At 43.4% G+C, this 25,896-nt stretch overlaps 2 protein-coding genes across 2 annotated transcripts; both read right to left on the bottom strand.

The window, feature by feature from the left end:
* Positions 1 to 11,794: 11,794 nt before the first annotated feature.
* Positions 11,795 to 12,358, bottom strand: LOC144380119 (interferon alpha-1/2-like). The gene has a single exon (XM_078062173.1). The coding sequence runs from the start codon at positions 12,356 to 12,358 to the stop codon at positions 11,795 to 11,797; it is 564 nt and encodes a 187-aa protein (XP_077918299.1).
* A 5,134-nt stretch (positions 12,359 to 17,492) lies between these two features.
* LOC144380118 (interferon alpha-1/2-like) lies at positions 17,493 to 18,056 on the bottom strand. The gene has a single exon (XM_078062172.1). The coding sequence runs from the start codon at positions 18,054 to 18,056 to the stop codon at positions 17,493 to 17,495; it is 564 nt and encodes a 187-aa protein (XP_077918298.1).
* Between the last annotated feature and the right edge of the window lie 7,840 nt (positions 18,057 to 25,896).

Here is a 25,896-nt window from a genome sequence, read left to right as displayed (position 1 = left end):
TGGTAGTTGATACATCTCTAGGAATGCATCCATTACTTCCAGGTTATCTAATTTGCTGGCATAGAGTTGCTCATAATATGTTCTTATAATTGTTTGTATTTCTTTGGTGTTGGTTGTGATTTCTCCTCTTTCATTCATGATTTTGTTGATTTGGGTCATTTCTCTTTTCTTTTTGATAAGTCTGGCCAGGGGCTTATCAATCTTGTTAATTCTTTCAAAGAACCAGCTCCTAGTTTCGTTGATCTGTTCTACTGTTCTTTTGGTTTCTATTTCATTGATTTCTGCTCTGATCTTTATTATTTCTCTTCTCCTGCTGGGTTTAGGCTTTATTTGCTGTTCTTTCTCCAGCTCCTTCAGGTGTAGGGTTAGGTTGTGTACTTGAGACCTTTCTTGTTTCTTGAGAAAGGCTTGTATTGCTATATACTTTCCTCTTAGGACTGCCTTTGCTGTATCCCAAAGATTTTGAATAGTTGTGTTTTCATTTTCATTGGTTTCCATGAAGTTTTTTAATTCTTCTTTAATTTCCTGGTTGACCCATTCATTCTTCAGTAGGATGCTCTTTAGCCTCCATGTATTTGAGTTCTTTCCGACTTTCCTCTTGTGATTGAGTTCTAGTTTCAAAGCATTGTGGTCTGAAAATATGCAGGGGATGATCCCAATCTTCTGGTACCGGTTGAGACCTGATTTATGACCTAGGATGTGATCTATTCTGGAGAATGTTCCATGGGCACTAGAGAAGAATGTGTATTCCGTTGCTTTGGGATGGAATGTTCTGAATATGTCTGTGAAGTCCATTTGGTCCAGTGTGTCATTTAAAGTCTTTATTTCCTTGTTGATCTTTTGCTTAGACGATCTGTCCATTTCAGTGAGGGGGGTGTTAAAGTCCCCCACTATTATTGTATTGTTGTCAATGTGTTTCTTTGCTTTTGTTATTAATTGCCTTATATAATTGGCTGCTCCCGTGTTAGGGGCATAGATATTTACAATTGTTAGATCTTCTTGTTGGATAGACCCTTTAAGTATGATATAGTGTCCTTCCTCATCTCTTATTACAGTCTTTGGTTTAAAATCTAATTTGTCTGATATAAGGATTGCCACCCCAGCTTTCTTTTGGTGTCCATTAGCATGGTAAATGGTTTTCCATCCCCTCACTTTACATCTGGGGGTGTCTTTGGTTCTAAAATGAGTCTCTTGCAGACAGCATATCGATGGGTCTTGTTTTTTAATCCAATCTGATAGCCTGTGTCTTTTGATTGGGGCATTTAGCCCATTTACATTCAGGGTAACTATTGAAAGATAGGAATTTAGTGCCATTGTATTGCCTGTAAAGTGACTGTTACTGTATATTGTTTGTGTTCCTTTCTGGTCTATGTTGCTTTTAGGCTCTCTCTTTGCTTAGAGGACCCCTTTCAATATTTCTTGTAGGGCTGGTTTCGTGTTTGCAAATTCCTTTAGTTTTTGTTTGTCCTGGAAGGTTTTTATCTCTCCTTCAATTTTCAATGACAGCCTAGCTGGATATAGTATTCTTGGCTGCATATTTTTCTCATTTAGTGCTCTGAATATGTCCTGCCAGTCCTTTCTGGCCTGCCAGGTCTCTGTGGATAAGTCTGTTGCCAATCTAATGTTTCTACCATTGTAGGTTACATATCTCTTCTCCCGAGCTGCTTTCAGGATTTTCTCTTTGTCTCTGAGACTCGTAAGTTTTACTATTAGATGTCGGGGTGTTGACCTATTTTTATTGATTTTGAGAGGGGTTCTCTGTGCTTCCTGGATTTTGATGCCTGTTTCCTTCCCCAAATTAGGGAAGTTCTCTGCTATAATTTGCTCCATTATACCTTCTGCCCCTCTCTCTCTTTCTTCTTCTTCTGGGATCCCAATTATTCTAATGTTGTTTCGTCTTATGGTATCGTTTATCTCTCGAATTCTGCCCTCGTGATCCAGTAGTTGTTTATCTCTCTTTTTCTCAGCTTCTTTATTTTCCATCATTTGGTCTTCTATCTCACTGATTCTTTCTTCTGCCTCATTTATCCTAGCAGTTAGCGCCCCCATATTTGATTGCACCTCATTAAGAGCCTTTTTGATTTCTACTTGGTTCGATTTTAGTTCTTTTACTTCTCCAGAAAGGGTGTCTCTAATAACTTCCATGCTTTTTTCAAGCCCAGCTAGTATCTTTAAAGTGATGATTCTGAACTCTAGATCTGACATCGTACTAATGTCCGTATTGAGTAGGTCCCTGGCAGTCGGTACTACCTCTTGTTCTTTTTGTTGAGGTGATTTTTTCCGTCTTGTCATTTTGTGCAGAGGAGAATAGATTAATGAGAGAACAAAATGCTAGCAGGGTAACAACGTCCCCAGAAAATATACTCTAAACAAATCAGAAAAGACCTGAAGCAGTGGGAAAAGAAAGGGAAAGAGAAAAAAGAAAAAGAAAGAAAAAAAGAAAAAAGATAAAGATAAAGATAAAGATAAAAACAAACAAAAGCAGAACAAAACAAAACAAAACAAAAACAGAATGTGATCAAATATGATCAGGCTGGTTTATAGATCAGTGCCACACACTAGATTTTGGGTGTATTTTGGTCTGTTAAAAGAAAGTCCCTCCCAAAATTTTAAAGAAAGAAAAACTTATATATGTACAGAAATAAGGGTTGATATGATGAAGGGATGGAATATGACTGTAAAGATGGAAATTATAAAAAATTTTTAAAAAGGATTTGATAAGTTGTTTGAAAAAAGAAAGAAGAGGATTTAAAAAAAAAAAAGAAAGAAAAAAGGGAGAGAGTGTGATCAGGCAGGGGAGTAGAAAAAAACCATACACTAGAGATTTAGAGTATATTTTGATCTGTTAGAAGAGACTATCTCAAAATTTTAAAGAGAGAACAACTTATATATATATGCCAAAAATACAGGTAACTACTATAAAGGGATAGATATGACTTTAAAAATGAAAAATAAAAATGTTTTTTTTTTTAAAAAGGGATTGATAAGATGTTGGTTGAAAAAGGGAAAAAGAAAAATTCAAAAAAAAAGAAAAAAAGAAAAAAGAAAAAAAGACAGTTAAAAAAAATAATTAACTTTGAAAGACTAAAGAATCATGGTAAAAAAAGCCATGGATTCTATGTGCAGTATTCCCCTAGCGCTGGAGTTCTGCCGTTCTCACTGATCGGTAAACCTGGTCTTGGCTGGCTGTTCTCGCTGATCTTCTGGGGGAGGGGCCTGTTGCCGTGGTTCCCAAATGTCTTTCCCGGAGGCAGAATTGCCCTGCCCTTGCCGGTCCGGGCTAAGTAATCTGCTCGGGTTTGCTCTCGGGAGCTTTTGTTCCCTGCAAGCTTTCCGTTCGGCTTTGGAGGCGGAGAGTGAAAATGGCAGCCTCCCAGTCTCCAGCCCGGAGGAGCCGAGAACTCGGGGCCCCGCTCCTCAGCGAGCCCCCAGAGAAAAGCAGTCAGTCACTCCCGTCTCCCCGGTCTCCAGCCACACTCCGCGCTCACCCGGCCTGTGACCGTGCCTTTCTATCCGGCACCCGACCCCGGGTGGAGTCTCCAAACCCAGCAGATCCCCGCGGTGTGCTCCCGCACCTCTCCTCCCGGGGGAAGAAGGTGAGTCTCCCCGGATCTGCCGCTTGTTGGGTCCCTGCTGGAGGAGCAGTGGCCCGACTGTGCCGCGGATCACGGTTTATAGGAACCCCCAGCTGAGAGCCCGCGCCTGGGCTCCGTCTCTGCAGCCGGCTTCCCCGCTCCGATCCCTGGGAGCTCTGCCGCACTCAGGCACCCCCGGGCTTTCTGTGACCCCGAGGGTCCTGAGACCACACTGTCCCGCGAGGGTTCCACCCCCCACTTCGCCACCAGAGTGACGTCCCTCAGCGGAGCAGACTTCTAAAAGTTCCGATTTTGTGCTCCGTGGCTCTATCACTTGCCAGAAGCGGCCTACGGAGGCCCCTCCCCCGCCGTCTATCCTCCTGAATAACGCCTCGGATTCACTTCTCCGCACGTCCTACCTTCCAGAAAGTGGTCGCTTTTCTGTTCAGAGAGTTGTTGCTATTCTTTTCTTCGATCTCCTGTTGCGTTTGTAGGTGTTCAGAATGGTTTGATCCCTATCCAGCTGAATTCCTGAGAGGAGACGAAATCCAGGTCTCCTACTCCTCCGCCATCTTGCTCCGCCCCCCCCAATGTTTTTTAATTGAACCTTCCAAGAAAACTTAATAGCATGGATACACAGTATATATAGTTACATATTGTATTTATATCCGTGCTTTATAGGTAAAAAAGAAACTGTAAAGTTTCTCCACTTCAGGGTTAAGAATGCTTAAAAATTTTAAGCTAAAAGTTAAATTTTAAAGCTATTGATGCATAAGTATAACAGTAAATGTGCTCAGTGACTTGTAATTTACTTACATAGATAAATTGTAATATATAACGTACATATGCAAATTAACAATTTCTAAAAAGACATAACGATTTTGCTGTACTTAAAAGGTAAAACCATTCCAAATGGCTAAAAGCAAGTGAAAACTTAAATTATTATTAACATCTGTTTTTTGTGTACTGAACTTTAATGTTGCCTCATATGACAAAATCATTTTTACCTTCACCTGCTGCTACATACTCTTGAAGACATTGTCAAAATTTGTTTTCTGTTTAGCACTAGGTAAGTACTGATGTGCTGAATGAGTGTTGTACAACTAAATCATAAAACATCATCTCTTCGTATTTTATTGCAAAGCCTGCATCACATCAAGGCTCAGACAACCAATATCCACAAGACATCGGATGGCAGCTCACAAGCAAGCACAGATCCCCTCTCCAGGTCAGACTTTGAGATGTAGGAAATGATGGAGAGAAAATCCTCCAATCCTAAATTATTCCTCTTATTCCTAGGTTTGTCGTCCTCATCTTGCAGACCGTTTGGGTATCTTCCAAGAATTCTATGTCATTGTTTCTTGTGTCATACCGAAGAAAACCCAATGAGAGACAATAAATACTGAGGTTTTGTTAGACCGCTTCAAGACTGTGCCAGTGTCCCCAGCAGGAAGCCTGGTTCTTGTCTGGATGTGGAGGTGTGAAGGTTCTAATTCCTGATAAATGGATTTTCCCAGCCACACCTCCCTGACAAGGTAGTTATCACCTCTACTAACATTTTTCCTCTGGAGTGACTGAGTGTCTTCCACCCAAGCTCTCCTGGACTCACTCCCTGAGGGCAGGCTCAGCATGTCCTGAGGACTTTAGATGCCCCTACTGTGCAGGGGCTGGTTTCCTTGTCAGCAAAGCAATGACTGGCCCTAGATCCTTGCCCTTGCCCCTAGAGTTTTGGGCTGGGGACCCTAGCACTCAGTGCTGACCTCCTCCTCTCCTGACCAGGTATCAAAAGTGTCAACAGCCCTCAGGTACTGAGGGTGAACGTTTGTTTTCTCCAAGTAGACGAAAGAGCCTACTGTAATCATTTTACCTTGAGTAAGGGAATACATTAATTTTGCCACCACAGTCCTTACTTTTCAATTTTGAAATTTTTTTTAAGTAGGCTCCACACACAGGGTAGAGCCCAACATGGGGCCTGAACTCACAGTGTGAGATCAAGACCTGAGGGGAGAGTAAGAATCAGATCCTCAATGGACTGAGCCACTCAGGCTCCCCTAGTGTGCTAATTTTACCTAAACTACGGTACACTTCTTTGCCTCAAAATTTCTGGACTGCGCACGGGGGATTCACTGATTGTGTCTCTCAGGAGAAACATCCAGCACAGAAAGTAATGACTTTCAGTAGTTCATTCAGTCTGCGTGTTTCTATTGGCCATCTTAGTCTGGTCATCTGTCTGGTGCTCAGAATGCAGGGGGTGAGGCCCAGGCTATGATGTCAGGGAGAAACAGCCTTCTTGCCTTCCTTATTCATGATATTGCATTTTCAGTTTAAATAACAACAACAAAAAGAATTGGAATATCTTCATTTTTCCACAGTGCGTTACTGGACACACTCCGACTTGCTGCTCCCACATCATGTTCTACATCATCGTGAGGATCGTATAAAGGGAAGTAAAAGAAAGGTCAAGGGGCTGCACCGGGTTTCTCTACCATTTTCAAGACATCAGTTTTCTGTTTCTCATTTCAACTTTCCTAGAAAGCAAAACATGACTGTGGTGTATGGGGTGGGTGGGGGCGGGGGAGACAAATGTTACATCTGAATGTCAGAATGTGAAAGACTGGCCTCTCCTGAGAAAATGACAGAGTGTACATCAGCAAAATTCAATGCAGCAACACTGGGCACCAGCAGCTCTGGCAGAGGGGGGAATGAAGGCTGTACTGAATTACCCCAAGTCAGGACAGTGGCTGACTCGGCCAGAGGCTCACACAAGACCAACTCGGGGGTCCCAAGCAGCCCTCAGCGTTGCAAGACCAGCCACCTGATTTTTCTTTCATTCAATCCACATATGCTCAGCTCTGAAGAAAGATGAGAGGAGTCACACCAACCAGCTCACAAGAGAATGGTACCAGAACCCCAGCTGCTCACCCTCTGAGGAAGGAGAGGGGATACTCGCCCTGCCTGAGCGATCTACCTAGTTGATAAATCCACTCAGGCCAGGAAAAGATTGCCTTGAGAAATCCAATATTAAGACAGAGGGAACTGGATGATCCTAAAAGATTCTGCTCTTCATCTGGATAAGAATAATGATGATGATGTTCCATGATGATAACACCCAAAGCTGAATTCAGGCTAACTCTTCGGAGATCCTTGAAATCATTAACTCAATCCTCTCAATATCACCATTTGGATTCCACTTATTTATACAACTGTTTGGAGAGAAATAGAAACGCGGAGGGATGAATTATTCTGAAGCTACCAAAGATCCAAGGTCGAACATGAGCAGTTGTGAGATACTGGCTTGTCCGGAAGCACCGGTTGAAAGGGGTGAAGGATAGAAATGGAGAGAGGATTTAAGAACCAGGAGAGGCCATGGCATGAAATCAGTCAGGAGGGGAGGGTGAGGGATCAAGGAGTCCAGATTCCACTTCAAATGTAAAGTGCTGTGGTTGTGGATGGCAACAGGGGGTGTGGTGTGAGTCAACTGAACTGATGGACTTGAAGTTCTCAGAAAAGTTGACAGACTCCCTTTTAAATACTCATAAGGCAGGAGACTTTTCTGCCAACGAAAGAGAACTTGCAGCTGGTAAGCAGGAGTAACCCTCCTCCTTGCAATACCCTGCAGGCTGCTGTCGCGTCAGTGTCACCCGTGCTGGGGACACTGCTGTGGGCCACGTCTGCGTCGGAGAACACTGTGCTCGCAGAGTCCACTTGAATCATCTCAGTCTCGGGAAAGATATGGAGAGACAGTTGACTCGATGCTGCCCATTCCTACTGTTCCACCTCCTGAGGACAAGTCACTGATCCAGTGGACATTTCCACATTTCTCTTCTCCGCACAGGTTCCAAAGTTGCTACTGACCTTCCACACTTTCATGTTTCCATGCTGTGGTTTTTTGACCAAAGGAGCATCCTGCACCTAGTTTAATCAGAGCAAAGGAGACCTCAGGCACAGGCACGGCTGAGCTCCTGGATTTCTTGGGTGTAGACGTGTGGGCAGGGTTCCCAGTATTTAGTGTATTTCTGTGCAGGACTGGATGTCCGGGGGACCTTCAGCTCCGCAGCGCACGAGTCAGCTGGCAGGCAGGGTGGAGGGAGGCCGCGTATGTTCCTTTGTCCTGAAGCTGCCAAGCCTTGGCTGCTTGTGACCGGTAAACTGCACGGTGATCTCTCGCAGCCCATCAGTGGGCACCTGGCTCCGAGGCCTGTCTCCCCCACATCCCCTGACAGGTTGACCAGAGCCCCTGCGGATGGAAAGTTGATGGTGGTGCTCACTCCCCTCACCCTTGCCCCTGTCCCTGCCAATTGGTTCTCCAACACTTTCCAATATTTAATAATCCATAATACTGGGATCAAAACTGAAGGTGGCTGTACGGATTTTCAGGACAAGACTTACTCTTTATCATAGACAGAGTAAGGAAACAGATTTATGACAGCATTAGAATCTCTGGTTGTCAACAAGTAGCCTTTTTGTAGCTTGAAGGGACATCCTCAGGAAGAGGACCCATTTCTGCAGCTATCCCAAGCCTGGCCTCCATCTTGGTCGCCGCCCTGGTCACACGTGGCCACCAAGGGGTGGTCTTCCTGTAGAGGAGCTTCATTAGTCCACCCTTCAACCTGATCCTGCTTTCTGTTTCCTTTTAGCCACAGCTACTATTATATCACATTGGATGGAAATCAGAACAAAGCCTCTCTTGCAGGTTTTTCTGCAAAACCTAGAGATTTCATTTCAGTTTTGCTTTCTACTTGTGATGTGCTGCTCTGTAAGGAAACCTTTAATCTGAGACCGCAACAGAACAGAAAGCTGTTGTGTGAGGAAATGACAGACGTTGGCGAGGATGCGGAGAAAGGGGAACCCTCCTACACTGTTGGTGGGAATGCAAGCTGGTACAGCCACTCTGGAAAACAGTATGTAGATTCCTCAAAAAGTTGAAAATAGAGCTACCTTACGACCCAGCAATTGCACTACTGGGTATTTACCCCAAAGATACAAATGTAGGGATCCGAAGGGGTAGGTGCACCCCAATGTTTATAGCAGCAATGTCCACAATAGCCAAACTATGGAAAGAGCCAAGATGTCCATCAACAGATGAATGGATAAAGAAGATGTGGTATATATATATAATGGAAAATTATGCAGACATCAAAAAAAAAAAAAAAAACCAACACCTAAATCTTGCCATTTGCAACGACGTGGAAGGAACTAGATGGTATTATGATAAGCGAAATAAGTCAATCAGAGAAAGACGTATCATATGATCTCACTGATATGAGGAATTCTTAATCTCAGGACACAAATTGAGGGTTGCTGGAGTTGGAGAGTGGGAGGGATGGGGTGGCTGGGTGATAGATATTGGGGAGGGTATGTGCTATGGTGAGCGCTGTGAATTGTGTAAGACTGTTGAATCACAGACCTGTACCTCTGAAACAAATAATACATTATATGTTAAAGAAAAAAAAGGAGAAGAAGATAGTAGGAAGGAAAAAATGAAGGGTGGGAAATCGGATGCGGAGACGAACCGAGAGACGATGGACTCTAAGAAACAAACTGAGGGTTCTAAAGGGGAGGGGAGTAGGGCGATGGGTTAGCCTGGTGATGGGTATTAAAGAGGGCATGTATTGAATGGAGCACTGGGTGTTATCCGCAAACAATGAATCATGGAATACTACATCAAAAACAAATGATGGAATGTATGGTGATTAAAATATATAATAAAACAAAATTAAAAAAAAAAAGAAAGCTGTTGCGTGAACAGGCTGAGAGCTCAAGAGAGTGAATGCCAAGGATACTGTCAGGACTTCTGCCTTAGAGAGGAAGGAAACAGGAGGGCAACGTGTCCTAGAGTATGGAAGAGCAGGACAGGGGCAGGTGCTAGAAGGTTAAAGAAATAGCATGTTCTTCCACACTTCCACCTAGATATTTATTCTCAACTCTCAGATATTCATACAAGCCACCCTTTCATCATTGAATATAAATAAAAACCCTTCTTTGCCATGGGGAATGAATTGGTCAGCCTTCTCTAGAATTTACGATAGAATTCCGGTTTTGGAGGCTGCCCCCTTTGGAAGTCAGTTACTGAAGCATAGGACACACTGTTCCCAAGAATTTTGTAGAAAGACACAAACAGTATTCTCATATGTAGCTGTCAGAATTAAAACAAGAGGATATGTACCATATTTAAGTCGTTCCTTTATGAAAAATACAATGCTGGGTGCCTTTAAGTGCATGAGTTCTCTTAATCTTCACAACATTCTGTTACAATTGTGAATCATATCAAACACTGGAGAAAAAGAAATGGGGTATACTGCTGCTGTAGTAAACAGGGTCACAATGAGGAGTTAAGGAACCTAATTAATAAAGCCAGTCATTCCAGGAAACATTCTTTTATCAGTAGTAATAGACAATTTGATGAAGGATTGAATGAGTTATCTATTCTTGAGTAGTGAATTTTTGAAGCTGAGCAGCTCGCTGATATATAAGGTAGTAAGAACCAAGACAGGATGCGCACCTGGGTGGCTCAGTCGTTAAGCGTCTGCCTTCAGCTCAGGTCATGAACCCAGGGTCCTGGGATTGAGTCCCACATCGGGCTCCCTACTCGGCAGGAAGCCTGCTTCTCCCTCTCCCACTCCCCCTGCTTGTGTTCCTGCTCTCACTATCTCTCTCTCTGTCAAATAAATAAAATCTTAAAAAAAAAAAAAACAAGACAGGATAAACCATTGTCAGTAATTAAGTCATGATTCAAAATAATACAGTATTAAACCCATTAATAAGATTTGCCAAAACATCAATTCCATGAAATCACTCCAGAAGAAACATACGGCATAAAAGGACAAACTATGCACAGAAAAACGAACCCCATTATTCCCAGATGCCATGCTATATTCTTCTCCACTTCAGACACACTGACTTCTCTTATTTATGCTCCCATCGGCTCCAGTGTGGTCTCTGCTTATGATTCCACCCAACCGACTCTCATGAGGTCAGCAAAGGCATCTAGTTTTCTGACACACCAGGCAGTTTCAATCCACATCTTCCAGGAATCCACTGATGGTCTTCGAAGCACATTTATGTCCTGAAATATACTCATCGGCATCCTCTCTTATTATCCATGTACTGTGTGGCCATGAGTCCACTGTCTCCTTGTGGCTCTTCTCTCCCCTCCCTTCAATGGTTGGAGAGCCTCAGAATCAAGTTTATGTCTGTTTCTCACACTACACGGTCTCCCCGCATGAACACCTCTGTTTCTGGCATTCCCTGTAGATACGGACCTCAGCCATGGCATTTCTTGTCAAGCGCAAAATCACCTCTCCCCTGACACTGGACATTTGTGCCTCCATGTCTACCAGTCACCAGTCGAGGGGTCCCCAGCTTTTATGTGTACTTCCTGACCTTCTCCATTCCAGCATCAGATGAGAGAATTCACTTCCTTCCCTTCTTCATTATAACACTAAGTCTGAGGATTGTTTTTAGATTCCTATCCCAACGACAACAAACATGTAGACATCGGGACCTGTATTTGTCATGTCTTATAGCCCAAGTGCAACGTACAAGTTGTCTAAGTGAAAGTCAGTTGTTGCTTCAGATGTACATAATCTGATGGATAAATGCATTCTGCTGACCATTTTCTTTCTTTCTTTTTTTTAATAGATTTTATTTATTTACTTGAGAGAGAGAGCATGAGACAAGAGAGGGTTAGAGGGAGTAGCAGACTGCCCGCAGAGCAGGGATCCTGACTCGGGACTCGATCTTGGGACTCCCGGATCATGACCTGAGCCAAAGGCAGTCAGTCAACCAACTGAGCCACCGTGGAGCCGATCTGCGACCATTTTTCAACCAAGCTGCAATTAGACGTGGTGTTACTCTTTGAACACTTCTCGTAGTGAAAGTTCAATAAAAAAAAAAAAATGGTAAACTGATTAAATATCAAGAATACATTTTATTATATTGCTGACACATACAGGTGCACATAATAATATATGAAATAGAAATCTTATAAATATTTACATAAATAAACATTTAAATAGATAAATAGACATGAGCATGGTCAACTGTAAGCGGCGACTGCTTGTAGAGTTGACATGTCGCTTCATACTTCTGAAAACCTTTAAGAAATGGATTCTGTTGATGTCACCATAACAGCAGCAATGAGAGTCTTTGACACGGAAGAACAAGGGAAAGTGTGATATAATTAGTCAGAGGGAATCATTTCCATGGTGAACCGGGTCTCACTTCTTGCTCCTTAATCTTTCTTGCAACATCGTTGATGAAAACAAGGAGCTCGTGATTTCTGCTCTGACAATCTCCCAGGCACAAGGGCTGTATTGCTTCTCTCGCAGATAGAGGGAGATTCTTTGGAAGTAGTTCCTCAGGATGGAGTCCACCTTCATGAGGGGAGTCTCTGCCACCCCAGCCTCCTGCGTGGGACAGGCTTCCAGGTCGGTCAGCTGCTCAGAAAGTCCGGAGCAGAATTCCTCTAGGAGGGTCTCGTTCCAAGCAGCAGATGAGGCCTCTGTGCAGAAGAGGTGGAAGATCTTCTGGTTCATCACATGGACGACAGAGAGGGCTTGAGCCTTCTGCAACTGCTTGCCATCCAGCACCTCCTGGGGGAAGGCAAAGTCACTTGTGTACTTGTCACAAGAGCTAGCAGACATTCTCTTCATTTGTCCCAGGAGCGTCAAGGTCCTCCAGGCGAAGAGACCATGGTTCTGTGGCAGGTCACATCCCAGAGAGCAGAGGGAGTTGCAGCTGAGCACCACCAGGGCCACCAAGAAGGAAAAGGGCAGGGCCATTGGGGATCCTGCAGATACTGCTGGCCTGGCTGCGGTGGGCAAGTCTGGGACCGTGGCTCTAGGTTCTCTGAACATCTTCCCTTGTGTGTGTGGCTTAAGTAGGGGACATGGGAGTTTTCAATTTCTGAACGTTTCCCTTACTTTCTACTTCTCTTTTTGCTTTCCATTATGCACTTTCTACTTGGGTTTGGAGCATGGGTTTCTCAACCGTTTCTTTTTCTTATTACCCCCTCCGTTTACAGTGTTTTGAATGTTTATGTAATTGAAACTTCCAAGAAAAGTCAGTAACACAGATCTGCAGTCTATATAGTTATGGATGTATAGCGCTGCTTTATAGATAAAAAAGAAAGTGACAATTTTACTCTGTTTATTTAATTCAGGGTGGAGAATGACTAAAAATTTCAAACAGAAAGCTCAATTTTATACCTTTGATTCTTCACTGGATAACTAAATTTCATTAGCGACTTCTTATTTTTTTACTTATTTTAATTGAAATATAAAAGTATGCAAATTAAGAATTTCTACAAAGACGTAAAAATGATTTCAATATAGTTAAATATTTAGAATCATTCCAATTTGCTAACAGCCAATGAAAAATTAAATTATTTATAGGACATTTGTTTTTAGTGTACTGGATTTAGGTGGCCTCAATGAGAAAATAATTTTTAACTTCACTTGCTGCTTGATACTCATCAAGTTACTATCAAAATATTTTTTCTATTTAGCACTAGATAGAATTACTGACGTGTTGAATAAGTTTTTTAGAATTAAATCATAAAGTATAATCTATTTGTATTTATTTCCAGAGCCTGATTCACAGCAAGGCTCAAACATCAGCAATGTCCACCAGGTAGCCAATGGCAGCTCACAAGTAAGCAAAGATCACCACTCCAGGTAAGACATTGAGATCCAGGAAATGATGGAGAGAAAGTCCTCCAATCCCAGATCATTCCTGTTATTTCTAGGTGGGGCACTATCTTGCAGACATTTCGTGTATCTTCCACAAATACCATGTCCATGCTTCTTGTGTGATACCGAAGAAAACCCAATGACGGACGATAAATACTGAGGATACGATTTTGTGAGACCGCTCCAAGGCTGAGCTTTGGCATACCACACACCTTGGAATGTTGAAGACTTGTTCCCAACCCTAAGAACTACTTGGTACATTGTTGGAAGCAACTGTAACACCTGTTCCGTCTGGTGCAGGGATGCTGGTGATGGGGGAGGTTGTGTAGCTACAGAGCAAGGAGGATGGGAAAAAACTCAGGACCTTCTACTCACTTTGGCTGTGAACATAACTGCTCATTTTTTAAAAATGTATATTTTTTATAACTTCATAAAAAGCCATGGAAATTGGCATATTCCACTCGCAGAGTCAGTTCATTCCAGGAAAGAGCCTTTTTTTGGCCCGGAGGAAACTCTCCCACCAGGGACAGACTTCTACATACAAGACAAGCCCAGTCTCCAGACTTGGTCACTGTCTAGCTCACCTTGCCCACTCGCTGGCAGCCCCCCACCCCGGAAAGACTGTGATGGGCCACGGGACAGCAACCTTCCACTCCTGTTTCCCCTTTGCTACAGCCACTGTTACATCACTGCAGAGGGGACATCCCCTCGGGTCCAGAGATAGTCACCAGGAGAAAGGAAGAGAGTTTCAAAAAAACCTAGAAACTTAAAACAACTTTTGCCCTTCGTAGGTGGCCTTGTAATAGGAAGTAAAATGGCCAGACAGAAACCACAAAGGAAAAGGAAGCAGCTGTATGAATGGGCAAGAGAGGCTCCTGAGGAGGGAGGGAGGAGGGCAGAGCTCACTGGGGGTTTCTACCCTGGGGGAGAGGGAAACACTGTGATTTGGGAGTGAAAGCATGGGGTCTGGGGAAGCAGGGAGGAAGGGGAAATGTGCTCTAACAGAATGTCTAGAGTATGTGTATGTCCGTAAGTGTATATGGATACATATGATATTATTGTGTCTATAATTACATTCCATTCATGGGCCACCTGTTCCCGGTTTGGTATTTTAGAGAATCAACAGTTTGCAGTCAGTTACAGTGAGAAGGCTAGGAGAAGATCACTTTTGTCTTAGAGATGTCTATGAAAAAAATAATAGTCATCATTTCTTCAACTCTCAGTGGAAGACACTAGATACATTTAAATGTGCTATTCCATTATTACAACAGCTTTAGGAATATTTCCACCCCACTTCACATTTGGGAAAACTGAGCTTCAGAGTTCTCAAGTGAGTTTCTCAAGGTCAAACAACTAGATCGCAAGCAGAAGCTAGAAGAAGTGCATAGTACTAGAGGCCATGTGATAAATTCCTACCAAAGGTTCATCTTGGGAAATTCTGAAACTTCTCTTCTTCCACACTTTCTGGAGATCATTCTTCCTGGTTGTGTCCCACCTGCACTGGCTGCTCCATCTCTGTGCCCTTTGCAGGCTCCCCTTCTCTTTCTCAGCCTTAAAAGTTAAAGGTGCTCCAAAGCCTTAGGGCATTTTCTCATTCCACACTCATTCACACAGAAGGACTTTCAATACCATGCCTCGATTTCCAAATATGCAACAAACAATTGGGATTGAATGTCTCCAGGACGTGAAATGTTGGAGATTCCAGATTCACATATGCATCTACCAGTGGGAAGTCAGCTTTCCCCTCTTGTCGACATCCCTCCTTCAAGATCCTGGTGACACAATCCCTTGTCCTCTACTTCTCTGAAGAGGTAGATTCAGACTATTTTAGGAGGATTCCTTTCCCTGTCCCTCTGCTGGAAAAGCCAGCAGATTTTCCTCTGATCTTCACAGAGAGAGCCTAGTGGGGATTCTGAAGGTAAAACTCACAAACCTGTGGTCTCCAGTAACTAGGGAGCCCTGGAGTTGGTAACTCTGCAGTGTAAGCACACAGAGCCTCAAGCAATGCTTCCATTACTGCTCGTGTTCCTCCCAATCCCTGGTCCTGGTAAGGTGTGATTGTCTGCATGCTCCTTTTTCTCTGGTTACCAGTGCTGAGGCTGGCCCTGGGACCTCAGCTGTGAATGGATCTAAGAAGAGTTGTTGTTTTCAATTGTCTTGCATTTTGTGGTTGTTTCTGTTGTTGGTGCTCCTGCTGTGAGGTCAGGAAAAAGTTCCAAGTGGTTCAGTGTTGGACAGGAAACCAAGGATCCTGCAATACACGAACCCGTGAACAACTTCAGTATAGCTCTCACCTACGGAGGGATACCCTTAGAGATACTCAGGTTCACAGACACATTTTAACCACAATTTTCAATAATTTAACTCAATGCATTCTATGACTGAAGCAGAAAGAAGCGTCCTTGGAAAGACGGAACACATGGGCAAGTGACTTAATGTTGTAGGTCAAGAATATCATTTCCGGGTCCCTTTCCTGCTTTCTTTTTTGTTTTATTTTCCCTTGCCTTATTTCTTCATTTGAATATGAAGAGATGGGTCTCCTGATTTTGACTCAGAGGGTGAAGGTCTGCTGGAGCATCTCGTGAAGGACAGAGATGGCCCAGGCCTCCTGGACCTGGAGGCAACCCACCATGTCCCAGAGGAGATGTCCCTCAGTCAGGGGAAAGGACAGACCCTCCTTCTCTGTGTCAGAAGCAACAAGTCCTCCTGTGTAGCCACCCGGGCCTGGAGGCAGGTCACAGCCCAGAGCTGAGAGACTGCCACAGGGAACCAGCCGGAGCCCCACAGAGGGGCTGGGCACAGCACCTGAGGGCTTCTGGTGGCCAGGGGACCAGTGGGGGCTGCCGTGGCCCCCAGATCCTCTCCTGTTCTTTCTACTCGTGACTCTAAATAGAACAGGATAGTTTTCATTTGCAGAATGTTCCTGTACACTTGCATGTCTTTAATTTTTGTTTGCTTTTTTATATTTGCTTTTCATACATTAGAAGAGATTAGAATACATCATTCATATCAATTATTTTTTCATTTTTTCATCAAAGTTTAATTTGCCCAAAAAAGGTAAATCTCTCAAAACTATTTCCTATCTATACTCACTAGCTTCCCTTCTGTTCCTCACCTTTCCTCCTCGTCCAGTATGGTTTTTGGTGATTATTTCAGTCAAACCAGCTTGCACCTGGGTCACACCCCCTCCACTTCCAGCCTTGGGGCACTTTCCATTCACCTTTTGCTATGATGCAATTCCTTGAAGCCTTTTTTGGCTTTGAAATACACTCTTAACCAATATTCGCTCTTACCCTACTGCCTCAGGGCCATTCCTCCTTTGTTTGTAGTGTGGCTCTTTTATATCTTTACCACTGGACCTTTGAGGCATCACTTTTAAGTCCTTTTCTTATTCTACACTCTCTGCCCTCGGGACCACTTCCCTTGCTGGGCCTTAAATGAATGGAATGGCTTGCAAATGGCAGACTCAAGTATCCATTTATAAAGAATAGTCACACTTGGATGTCTACCAGTCTACTGTGGAAGCTATCTAGCGCTTTTGATTCTATGTCCTGACGTGTGTGTCTCCTCGTCTGCTTCTAGAATTCATATTTTCCCTTCTTCTCATTCTACCCTTTAACTTAACTGGTATTACTTCCCTATGATTATCGTTTGGAGGTTGGTTTTTCTACAAACCTCAAGATACAGACAGGGCATTGATTTGTTATGTCTGCCTTTATCCTGATGACAACATACAAACTGTCTTCAAGGAAGTCTATGGTATTATTTCTAATATGAATCACGGATAATGTGTCACTGAGTTCTACAATGCATCTTTCATCAGGTTATAATTAGACTTGTTTCCTCTATACAAGAAACAAATACAACAATTTTTCTATAGAAACATTTAATGAACAAAAAAATAAAAAATTTAATAAACGTAAAGCACATTTATTTCTATTAACCACAAAGTGAAGGTACACCTAATATTATATAATAAAAAATAATTTAAATCTTATATATAATGAAATACATATATAGTTAAATAAGTATATCAGCATGGTCATCTGAAAGCGACGGTGTTTGTAGAGTTGACTTGATGTTGCTTAATACTCCTGAGAACATGTGACAAATTGATGTTGTTCATTTCACCATAATAGCAGAAATGAGAGTCTTTGACACGGAAGAACAACGGAAAGTGTGATATTAGTAGTCAGAGGGAATCATTTCCACGTTGAACCGGGTCTCACTTCTTGCTCCTTAATCTTTTTTGCAAGGTTCTTGATGAATACAAGGGTTTCATGATTTCCACTCTGACAATCTCCCAGGCACAAGGGCTGTATTGCTTCTCTCGCAGATAGAGGGAGATTCTTTGGAAGTAGTTCCTCAAGATGGAGTCCACATTCATGAGGGGAGTCTCTGCCCCCTCCGCCTCCTGCATGGGACAGGCTTCCAGGTCGGTCAGCTGCTCAGAAAGTCCGGAGCAGAATTCCTCTAGGAGGGTCTCGTTCCAAGCAGCAGATGAGGCCTCTGTGCAGAAGAGGTGGAAGATCTTCTGGTTCATCACATGGGTGACAGAGAGGACTTGAGCCTTCTGCAACTGCTTGCCATCCAGCACCTCCTGGGGGAAGGCAAAGTCACTTGTGTACTTGTCACAAGAGCTAGCAGACATTCTCTTCATTTGTCCCAGGAGCGTCAACGCCCTCCAGGCAAACAGGCCATGGTTCTGAGGCAGGTCACATCCCAGAGAGCAGAGGGAGCTGCAGCTGAGCACCACCAGGGCCACCAAGAAGGAAAAGGGCAGGGCCATTGGGGATCCTGCAGATGCTGCTGGCCTGGCTGGGGTGGGCAAGTCTGGGAACCGTGGCTCTAGGTTCTCTGAACATCTTCCCTTGTGTGTGTGGCTTAAGTAGGGGACATGGGAGTTTTCAATTTCTGAACGTTTCCCTTATTTTCTACTTCTCTTTTTGCTTTCCTTTCTGCACTTTCTCTTTGGATTTAGAGCATGCGATTCTCAACCATTTGTTATTTTTTCCAATATTATCTCTTGCCTCCAGAGTCTTTGTCAATGTTTTTAATTGGACCTTCCAAGAAAACTTAATAGCATGGATACACAGTATATATAGTTACATATTGTATTTATATCCGTGCTTTATACGTAAAAAAGAAACTGTAAAGTTTCTCCACTTCAGGGTTAAGAATGGCTAAAAATTTTAAGCTAAAAGTTAAATTTTGAAGCTATTGATGCTTAAGTATAACAGTAAATGTGCTCAGTGACTTGTAATTTACTTACATAGATAAACTGTAATATATAACGTACATATGCAAATTAACAATTTCTAAAAAGACGTAACGATTTTGCTGTACTTAAACAGGTAAAATCATTCCAAATGGCTAAAAGCAAGTGAAAAATTAAATTATTATTAACATCTGTTTTTAGTGTACTGAACTTTAATGTTGCCTCATATGACAAAATCATTTTTAACTTCACCTGCTGCTACATACTCTTGAAGGCGTTGTCAACATATGTTTTCTGTTTAGCACTAGGTAAGTACTGATGTGCTGAATGAGTGTTGTACAACTAAATCATAAAACATAACCTCTTTGTATTTTATTGCAAAGCCTGCATCACATCAAGGCTCAGACAAGCAATATCCACAAGACATCGGATGGCAGCTCACAAGCAAGCACAGATCCCCTCTCCAGGTCAGACTTTGAGATGTAGGATTTGATGGAGAGAAAGTCCTCCAATCCTAAATTATTCCTCTTATTCCTAGGTTTGTCATCCTCATCTTGCAGACCGTATGGGTATCTTCTAAGAATTCTATGTCATTTTTTCTTGTGTCATACCAAAGAAAACCCAGTGAGAGACAATAAATACTAAGGTTTTGTTAGACCGCTTCAAGACTGTGCCAGTGTCCCCAGCAGGAAGCCTGGTTCTTGTCTGGATGTGGAGGTGTGAAGGTTCTAATTCCTGATAAATGGATTTTCCCAGCCACACCTCCCTGACAAGGTAGTTATCACCTCTGCTAACATTTTTCCTCTGGAGTGACTGAGTGTCTTCCACCCAAGCTCTCCTGGACTCACCCCCTGAGGGCAGGCTCAGCATGTCCTGAGGACTTTAGATGCCCCTACTGTGCAGGGGCTGGTTTCCTTGTCAGCAAAGCAATGACTGGCCCTAGATCCTTGCCCTTGCCCCTGGAGTGTTGTGCTGGGGACCCTAGCACTCGGTGCTGACCTCCTCCTCTCCTGACCAGGTATCAAAAGTGTCAACAGCCCTCAGGTACTGAGGGTGAACGTTTGTTTTCTCCAAGTAGACGAAAGAGCCTACTGTAATCATTTTACCTTGAGTAAGGGAATACATTAATTTTGCCACCACAGTCCTTACTTTTCAATTTTGAAATTTTTTTTAAGTAGGCTCCACACACAGGGTAGAGCCCAACATGGGGCCTGAACTCACAGTGTGAGATCAAGACCTGAGGGGAGAGTAAGAATCAGAACCTCAATGGACTGAGCCACTCAGGCTCCCCTAGTGTGCTAATTTTACCTAAACTACGGTACACTTCTTTGCCTCAAACTTTCTGGACTGGGCACGGGGGATTCACTGATTGTGTCTCTCAGGAGAAACATCCAGCACAGAAAGTAATGACTTTCAGTAGTTCATTCAGTCTGCGTATTTCTATTGGCCATCTTAGTCTGGTCATCTGCCTGGTGCTCAGAATGCAGGGGGGTGAGGCCCAGGCTAGGATGTCAGGGAGAAACAGCCTTCTTGCTTTTCCTTATTCATGATATTGCATTTTCAGTTTAAATAACAACAACAAAAAGAATTTGAATATCTTCATTTCCCACAGTGCGTTACTGGACACACTCCGACTTGCTGCTCCCACATCATGTTCTACATCATCGTGAGGATCGTAGAAAGGGAAGTAAAAGAAAGGTCAAGGGGCTGCACCGGGTTTCTCTACCATTTTCAAGACATCAGTTTTCTGTTTCTCATTTCAACTTTCCTAGAAAGCAAAACATGACAGTGGTGTATGGGGCGGGTGGGGGTGGGGGGGGGGAAGACAAATGTTACATCTGAATGTCAGAATGTGAAAGACTGGTCTCTGCTGAGAAAAATGACAGAGTGTACGTCAGCAAAATTCAATGCAGCAACACTGGGCACCAGCAGCTCTGGCAGAGGGGGGAATGAAGTCTGTACTGAATTACCCCAAGTCAGGACATGGCTGCCTCCGCCAGAGGCTCACACAAGACCAACTCCGGGGTCCCAAGCAGCACTCAGCGTTGCAAGACCAGCCACCTGATTTTTCTTTCATTCAATCCACATATGCTCAGCTCTGAAGAAAGATGAGAGGAGTCACACCAACCAGCTCACAAGAGAATGGTACCAGAACCCCAGCTGCTCACCCTCTGAGGAAGGAGAGGGGATACTCGCCCTGCCTGAGCGCTCTACCTAGTTGATAAATCCACTCAGGCCAGGAAAAGTTTGCCTTGAGAAATCCAATATTAAGACAGAGGGAACTGGATGATCCTAAAAGATTCTGCTCTTCATCTGGATAAGAATAATGATGATGATGTTTCATGATGATAACACCCAAAGCTGAATTCAGGCTAACTCTTCGGAGATCCTTGAAATCATTAACTCAATCCTCTCAATATCACCATTTGGATTCCACTTATTTATACAACTGTTTGGAGAGAAATAGAAACGCGGAGGGATGAATTATTCTGAAGCTACCAAAGATCCAAGGTCGAACATGAGCAGTTGTGAGATACTGGCTTGTCCGGAAGCACCGGTTGAAAGGGGTGAAGGATAGAAATGGAGAGAGGATTTAAGAACCAGGAGAGGCCATGGCATGAAATCAGTCAGGAGGGGAGGGTGAGGGATCAAGGAGTCCAGATTCCACTTCAAATGTAAAGTGCTGTGGTTGTGGATGGCAACAGGGGGTGTGGTGTGAGTCAACTGAACTGATGGACTTGAAGTTCTCAGAAAAGTTGACAGACTCCCTTTTAAATACTCATAAGGCAGGAGACTTTTCTGCCAACGAAAGAGAACTTGCAGCTGGTACTGGAGTAACCCTCCTCCTTGCAATACCCTGCAGGCTGCTGTCGCGTCAGTGTCACCTGTGCTGGGGACACTGCTGTGGGCCACGTCTGCGTAGGAGAACGCTGTGCTCGCAGAGTCCACTTGAATCATCTCAGTCTCGGGAAGGATATGGAGAGACAGTTGACTCGATGCTGCCCATTCCTACTGTTCCACCTCCTGAGGACAAGTCGCTGATCCAGTGGACATTTCCACATTTCTCTTCTCCGCACAGGTTCCGAAGTAGCTACTGACCTTCCACACCTTCATGTTTCCATGCTGTGGCTTTTTGAGCAAAGGAGCATCCTGCGCCTAGTTTAATCAGAGCATAGGAAACCTCAAGCACAGGCACGGCTGAGCTCCTGTGTTTCTTGGGTGTAGACGTGTGGGCAGGAATCCCTGTATTTTGTGTATTTCTGTGCAGGACTGGATGTCCGGGGGACCTTCAGCTCCGCAGCGCACGAGTCAGCTGGCAGGCAGGGTGGAGGTAGGCCGCGTATGTTCCCTTGTCCTAAAGCTGCCAAACCTTGGCTGCTTGTGGCCGGTAAACTGCACAGTGATCTCTCGCAGCCCATCAGTGGGCACCTGGCCCCGAGGCCTGCCTCCCCCACATCCCCTGACAGGTTGACCAGAAGCACCTGCGGATGGAAAGTTGATGGTGGTGCTCACTCCCCTCACCCATGTCCCTGGCCCTGCCAATTGGTTCTCGAACACTTTCCAGTATTTAATAATCCTGCTCCTGATCCTGCTTTCTGTTTCCTTTTAGCCACAGCTACTATTATATCACATTGGATGGAAATCAGAACAAAGCCTCTCTTGCAGGTTTTTCTGCAAAACCTAGAGATTTCATTTCAGTTTTGCTTTCTACTTGCGATGTGCTGCTCTGTAAGGAAACCTTTAATCTGAGACCACAACCGAACAGAAAGCTGTTGTGTGAGGAAACGACAGACGTTGGCGAGGATGCGGAGAAAGGGGAACCCTCCTACACTGTTGGTGGGAATGCAAGCTGGTACAGCCACTCTGGAAAACAGTATGTAGGTTCCTCAAAAAGTTGAAAATAGAGCTACCTTACGACCCAGCAATTGCACTACTGGGTATTTACCCCAAAGATACAAATGTAGGGATCCGAAGGGGTAGGTGCACCCCAATGTTTATAGCAGCAATGTCCACAATAGCCAAACTATGGAAAGAGCCAAGATGTCCATCAACAGATGAATGGATAAAGAAGATGTGGTATATATATATAATGGAAAATTATGCAGACATCAAAAAAAAAAAAAAAACCAACACCTAAATCTTGCCATTTGCAACGACGTGGAAGGAACTAGATGGTATTATGATAAGCGAAATAAGTCAATCAGAGAAAGACGTATCATATGATCTCACTGATATGAGGAATTCTTAATCTCAGGACACAAATTGAGGGTTGCTGGAGTTGGAGAGTGGGAGGGATGGGGTGGCTGGGTGATAGATATTGGGGAGGGTATGTGCTATGGTGAGCGCTGTGAATTGTGTAAGACTGTTGAATCACAGACCTGTACCTCTGAAACAAATAATACATTATATGTTAAAGAAAAAAAAGGAGAAGAAGATAGTAGGAAGGGAAAAATGAAGGGTGGGAAATCGGATGCGGAGACGAACCGAGAGACGATGGACTCTAAGAAACAAACTGAGGGTTCTAAAGGGGAGGGGAGTGGGGGGATGGGTTAGCCTGGTGATGGGTATTAAAGAGGGCATGTATTGAATGGAGCACTGGGTGTTATGCGCAAACAATGAATCATGGAATACTACATCAAAAACAAATGATGGAATGTATGGTGATTAAAATATATAATAAAACAAAATTAAAAAAAAAAAGAAAGCTGTTGCGTGAACAGGCTGAGAGCTCAAGAGAGTGAATGCCAAGGATACTGTCAGGACTTCTGCCTTAGAGAGGAAGGAAACAGGAGGGCAATGTGTCCTAGAATATGGAAGAGCAGGACAGGGGCAGGTGCTAGAAGGTTAAAGAAATAGCATGTTCTTCCACACTTCCACCTAGATATTTATTCTCAACTCTCAGATATTCATACAAGCCACCCTTTCATCATTGAATATAAATAAAAACCCTTCTTTGCCATGGGGAATGAATTGGTCAGCCTTCTCTAGAATTTACGATAGAATTCCGGTTTTGGAGGCTGCCCCCTTTGGAAGTCAGTTACTGAAGCATAGGACACACTGTTCCCAAGAATTTTGTAGAAAGACACAAACAGTATTTTCATATGTAGCTGTCAGAATTAAAACAAGAGGATATGGGACGCCTGGGTGGCTCAGTTGGTTAAGCGACTGCCTTCGGCTCAGGTCATGATCCTGGAGTCCCGGGATCGAGTCCCGCATCAGGCTCCCTGCTCGGCAAGGAGTCTGCTTCTCCCTCTGACCCTCCTCCCTCTCATGCTCTCTGTCTCTCATTCTCTCTCTCTCAAATAAATAAATAAAATCTTTAAAAAAAAAAAAAAAAAAAAAAAAAAAAAATAAAACAAGAGGATATGTACCATATTTAAGTCATTCCTTTATGAAAAATACAATGCTGGGTGCCTTTAAGTGCATGAGTTCTGTTAATCTTCACAATATTCTGTTATAATTGTGAATCATATCAAACACTGGAGAAAAAGAAATGGGGTATACTGCTGCTGTAGTAAACAGGGTCACAATGAGGAGTTAAGGAACCTAATTAATAAAGCCAGTCATTCCAGGAAACATTCTTTTATCAGTAGTAATAGACAATTTGATGAAGGATTGAATGAGTTATCTATTCTTGAGTAGTGAATTTTTGAAGCTGAGCAGCTCGCTGATATATAAGGTAGTAAGAACCAAGACAGGATGCGCACCTGGGTGACTCAGTCGTTAAGCGTCTGCCTTCAGCTCAGGTCATGAACCCAGGGTCCTGGGATCGAGTCCCACATCGGGCTCCCTGCTCGGCAGGAAGCCTGCTTCTCCCTCTCCCACTCCCCCTGCTTGTGTTCCTGCTTTCGCTATCTCTCTCTCTGTCAAATAAATAAAATCTTAAAAAAAAAAAAACAAGACAGGATAAACCATTGTCAGTAATTAAGTCATGATTCAAAATAATACAGTATTAAACCCATTAATAAGATTTGCCAGAACATCAAATCCATGAAATCACTCTGGAAGAAACATACAGCATAAAAGGGCAAACTATGCACAGAAAAACGAACCCCATTATTCCCAGATGCCATGCTATATTCTTCTCCACTTCAGACACACTGACTTCTCCTATTTATGCTCCCATCGGCTCCAGTGTGGTCTCTGCTTATGATTCCACCCAACCGACACTCATGAGGTCAGCAAAGGCATCTAGTTTTCTGACACGCCAGGCAGTTTCAATCCACATCTTCCAGGAATCCACTGATGGTCTTCGAAGCACATTTATGTCCTGAAATATACTCACCGGCATCCTCTCTTATTATCCATGTACTGTATGGCCATGAGTCCACTGTCTCCTTGTGGCTCTTCTCTCCCCTCCCTTCAATGGTTGGAGAGCCTCAGAATCAAGTTTATTTCTTTTTATCACACTACACGGTCTCCCCGCATGAACACCTCTGTTTCTGGCATTCCCTGCTAGATATGGACCTCAGCCATGGCGTTTCTTGTCAAACGCAAGATCACCTCTCCCCTGACACTGGACATTTGTGCCTCCATGTCTACCAGTCATCTGTCGAGGGGTCCCCAGCTTTTATGTGTACTTCCTGACTTTCTCCATTCCAGCATCAGGTGAGAGAATTCACTTTCTTCATTATAACACTAAGTCTGAGGATTATTTTTAGATTTCTATCCCTACAACAACCAAAGATGTAGACATCAGGACCTGTATTTGACATGTCCTATAGCCTAAGGGCAATGTACAACTTGTCTTAGAGGAAGTCAGTTGTTGCTTCAGATGTTCGTAATCTGATGGGTAAATGCATTCTGCTGACCATTTTCTTTTTTTTAAGATTTTATTTATTTACTTGACAGAGAGAGAGAGCATGAGAGGGGGGAAGGGTTAAAGGGAGTAGCAGACTCCTCGCCGAGCAGGGATCCTGACTCAGGACTCAATCCTGGGACTACAGCGTCATGACCTGAGCCGAACGCAGTCGCTCAGCCAACTAAGCCGCCTAGGTGGCCCACTGCCCTACATTTTTCAACCAAGCTGCAATTAGACGTGGTGTTACTCTTTGAACACTTCCCGTAGTGAAAGTTCAATAAAAAAAAAAAAGATAAACCAATTAAATATCAAGAGTACATTTTATTATATTAATGACATGTACAGCTGCATATAATATATGAAAAATATAAATCTTATAGACATTTACATAAATAAATATTTAAATAGATAAATAGACAAGAGCGTGGTCAACTGTAAGCGACGACTAATTGTAGAGTTGACATGTCGCTTAATACTTCTGAAAACCTTTAACAAATGGATTCTGTTGATGTCACCATAACAGCAGAAATGAGAGTCTTTGACACGGAAGAACAAGGGAAAGTGTGATATAATTAGTCAGAGGGAATCATTTCCATGGTGAACCAGGTC

The sequence above is a fragment of the Halichoerus grypus genome, chromosome 14 (genome assembly GCF_964656455.1).
Source record: "Halichoerus grypus chromosome 14, mHalGry1.hap1.1, whole genome shotgun sequence".
In the NCBI taxonomy this organism is placed as follows: domain Eukaryota; kingdom Metazoa; phylum Chordata; class Mammalia; order Carnivora; family Phocidae; genus Halichoerus; species Halichoerus grypus.
Note: the sequence above shows the minus strand (reverse complement) of the source record. Positions and strands in the feature narration are given on the sequence as shown.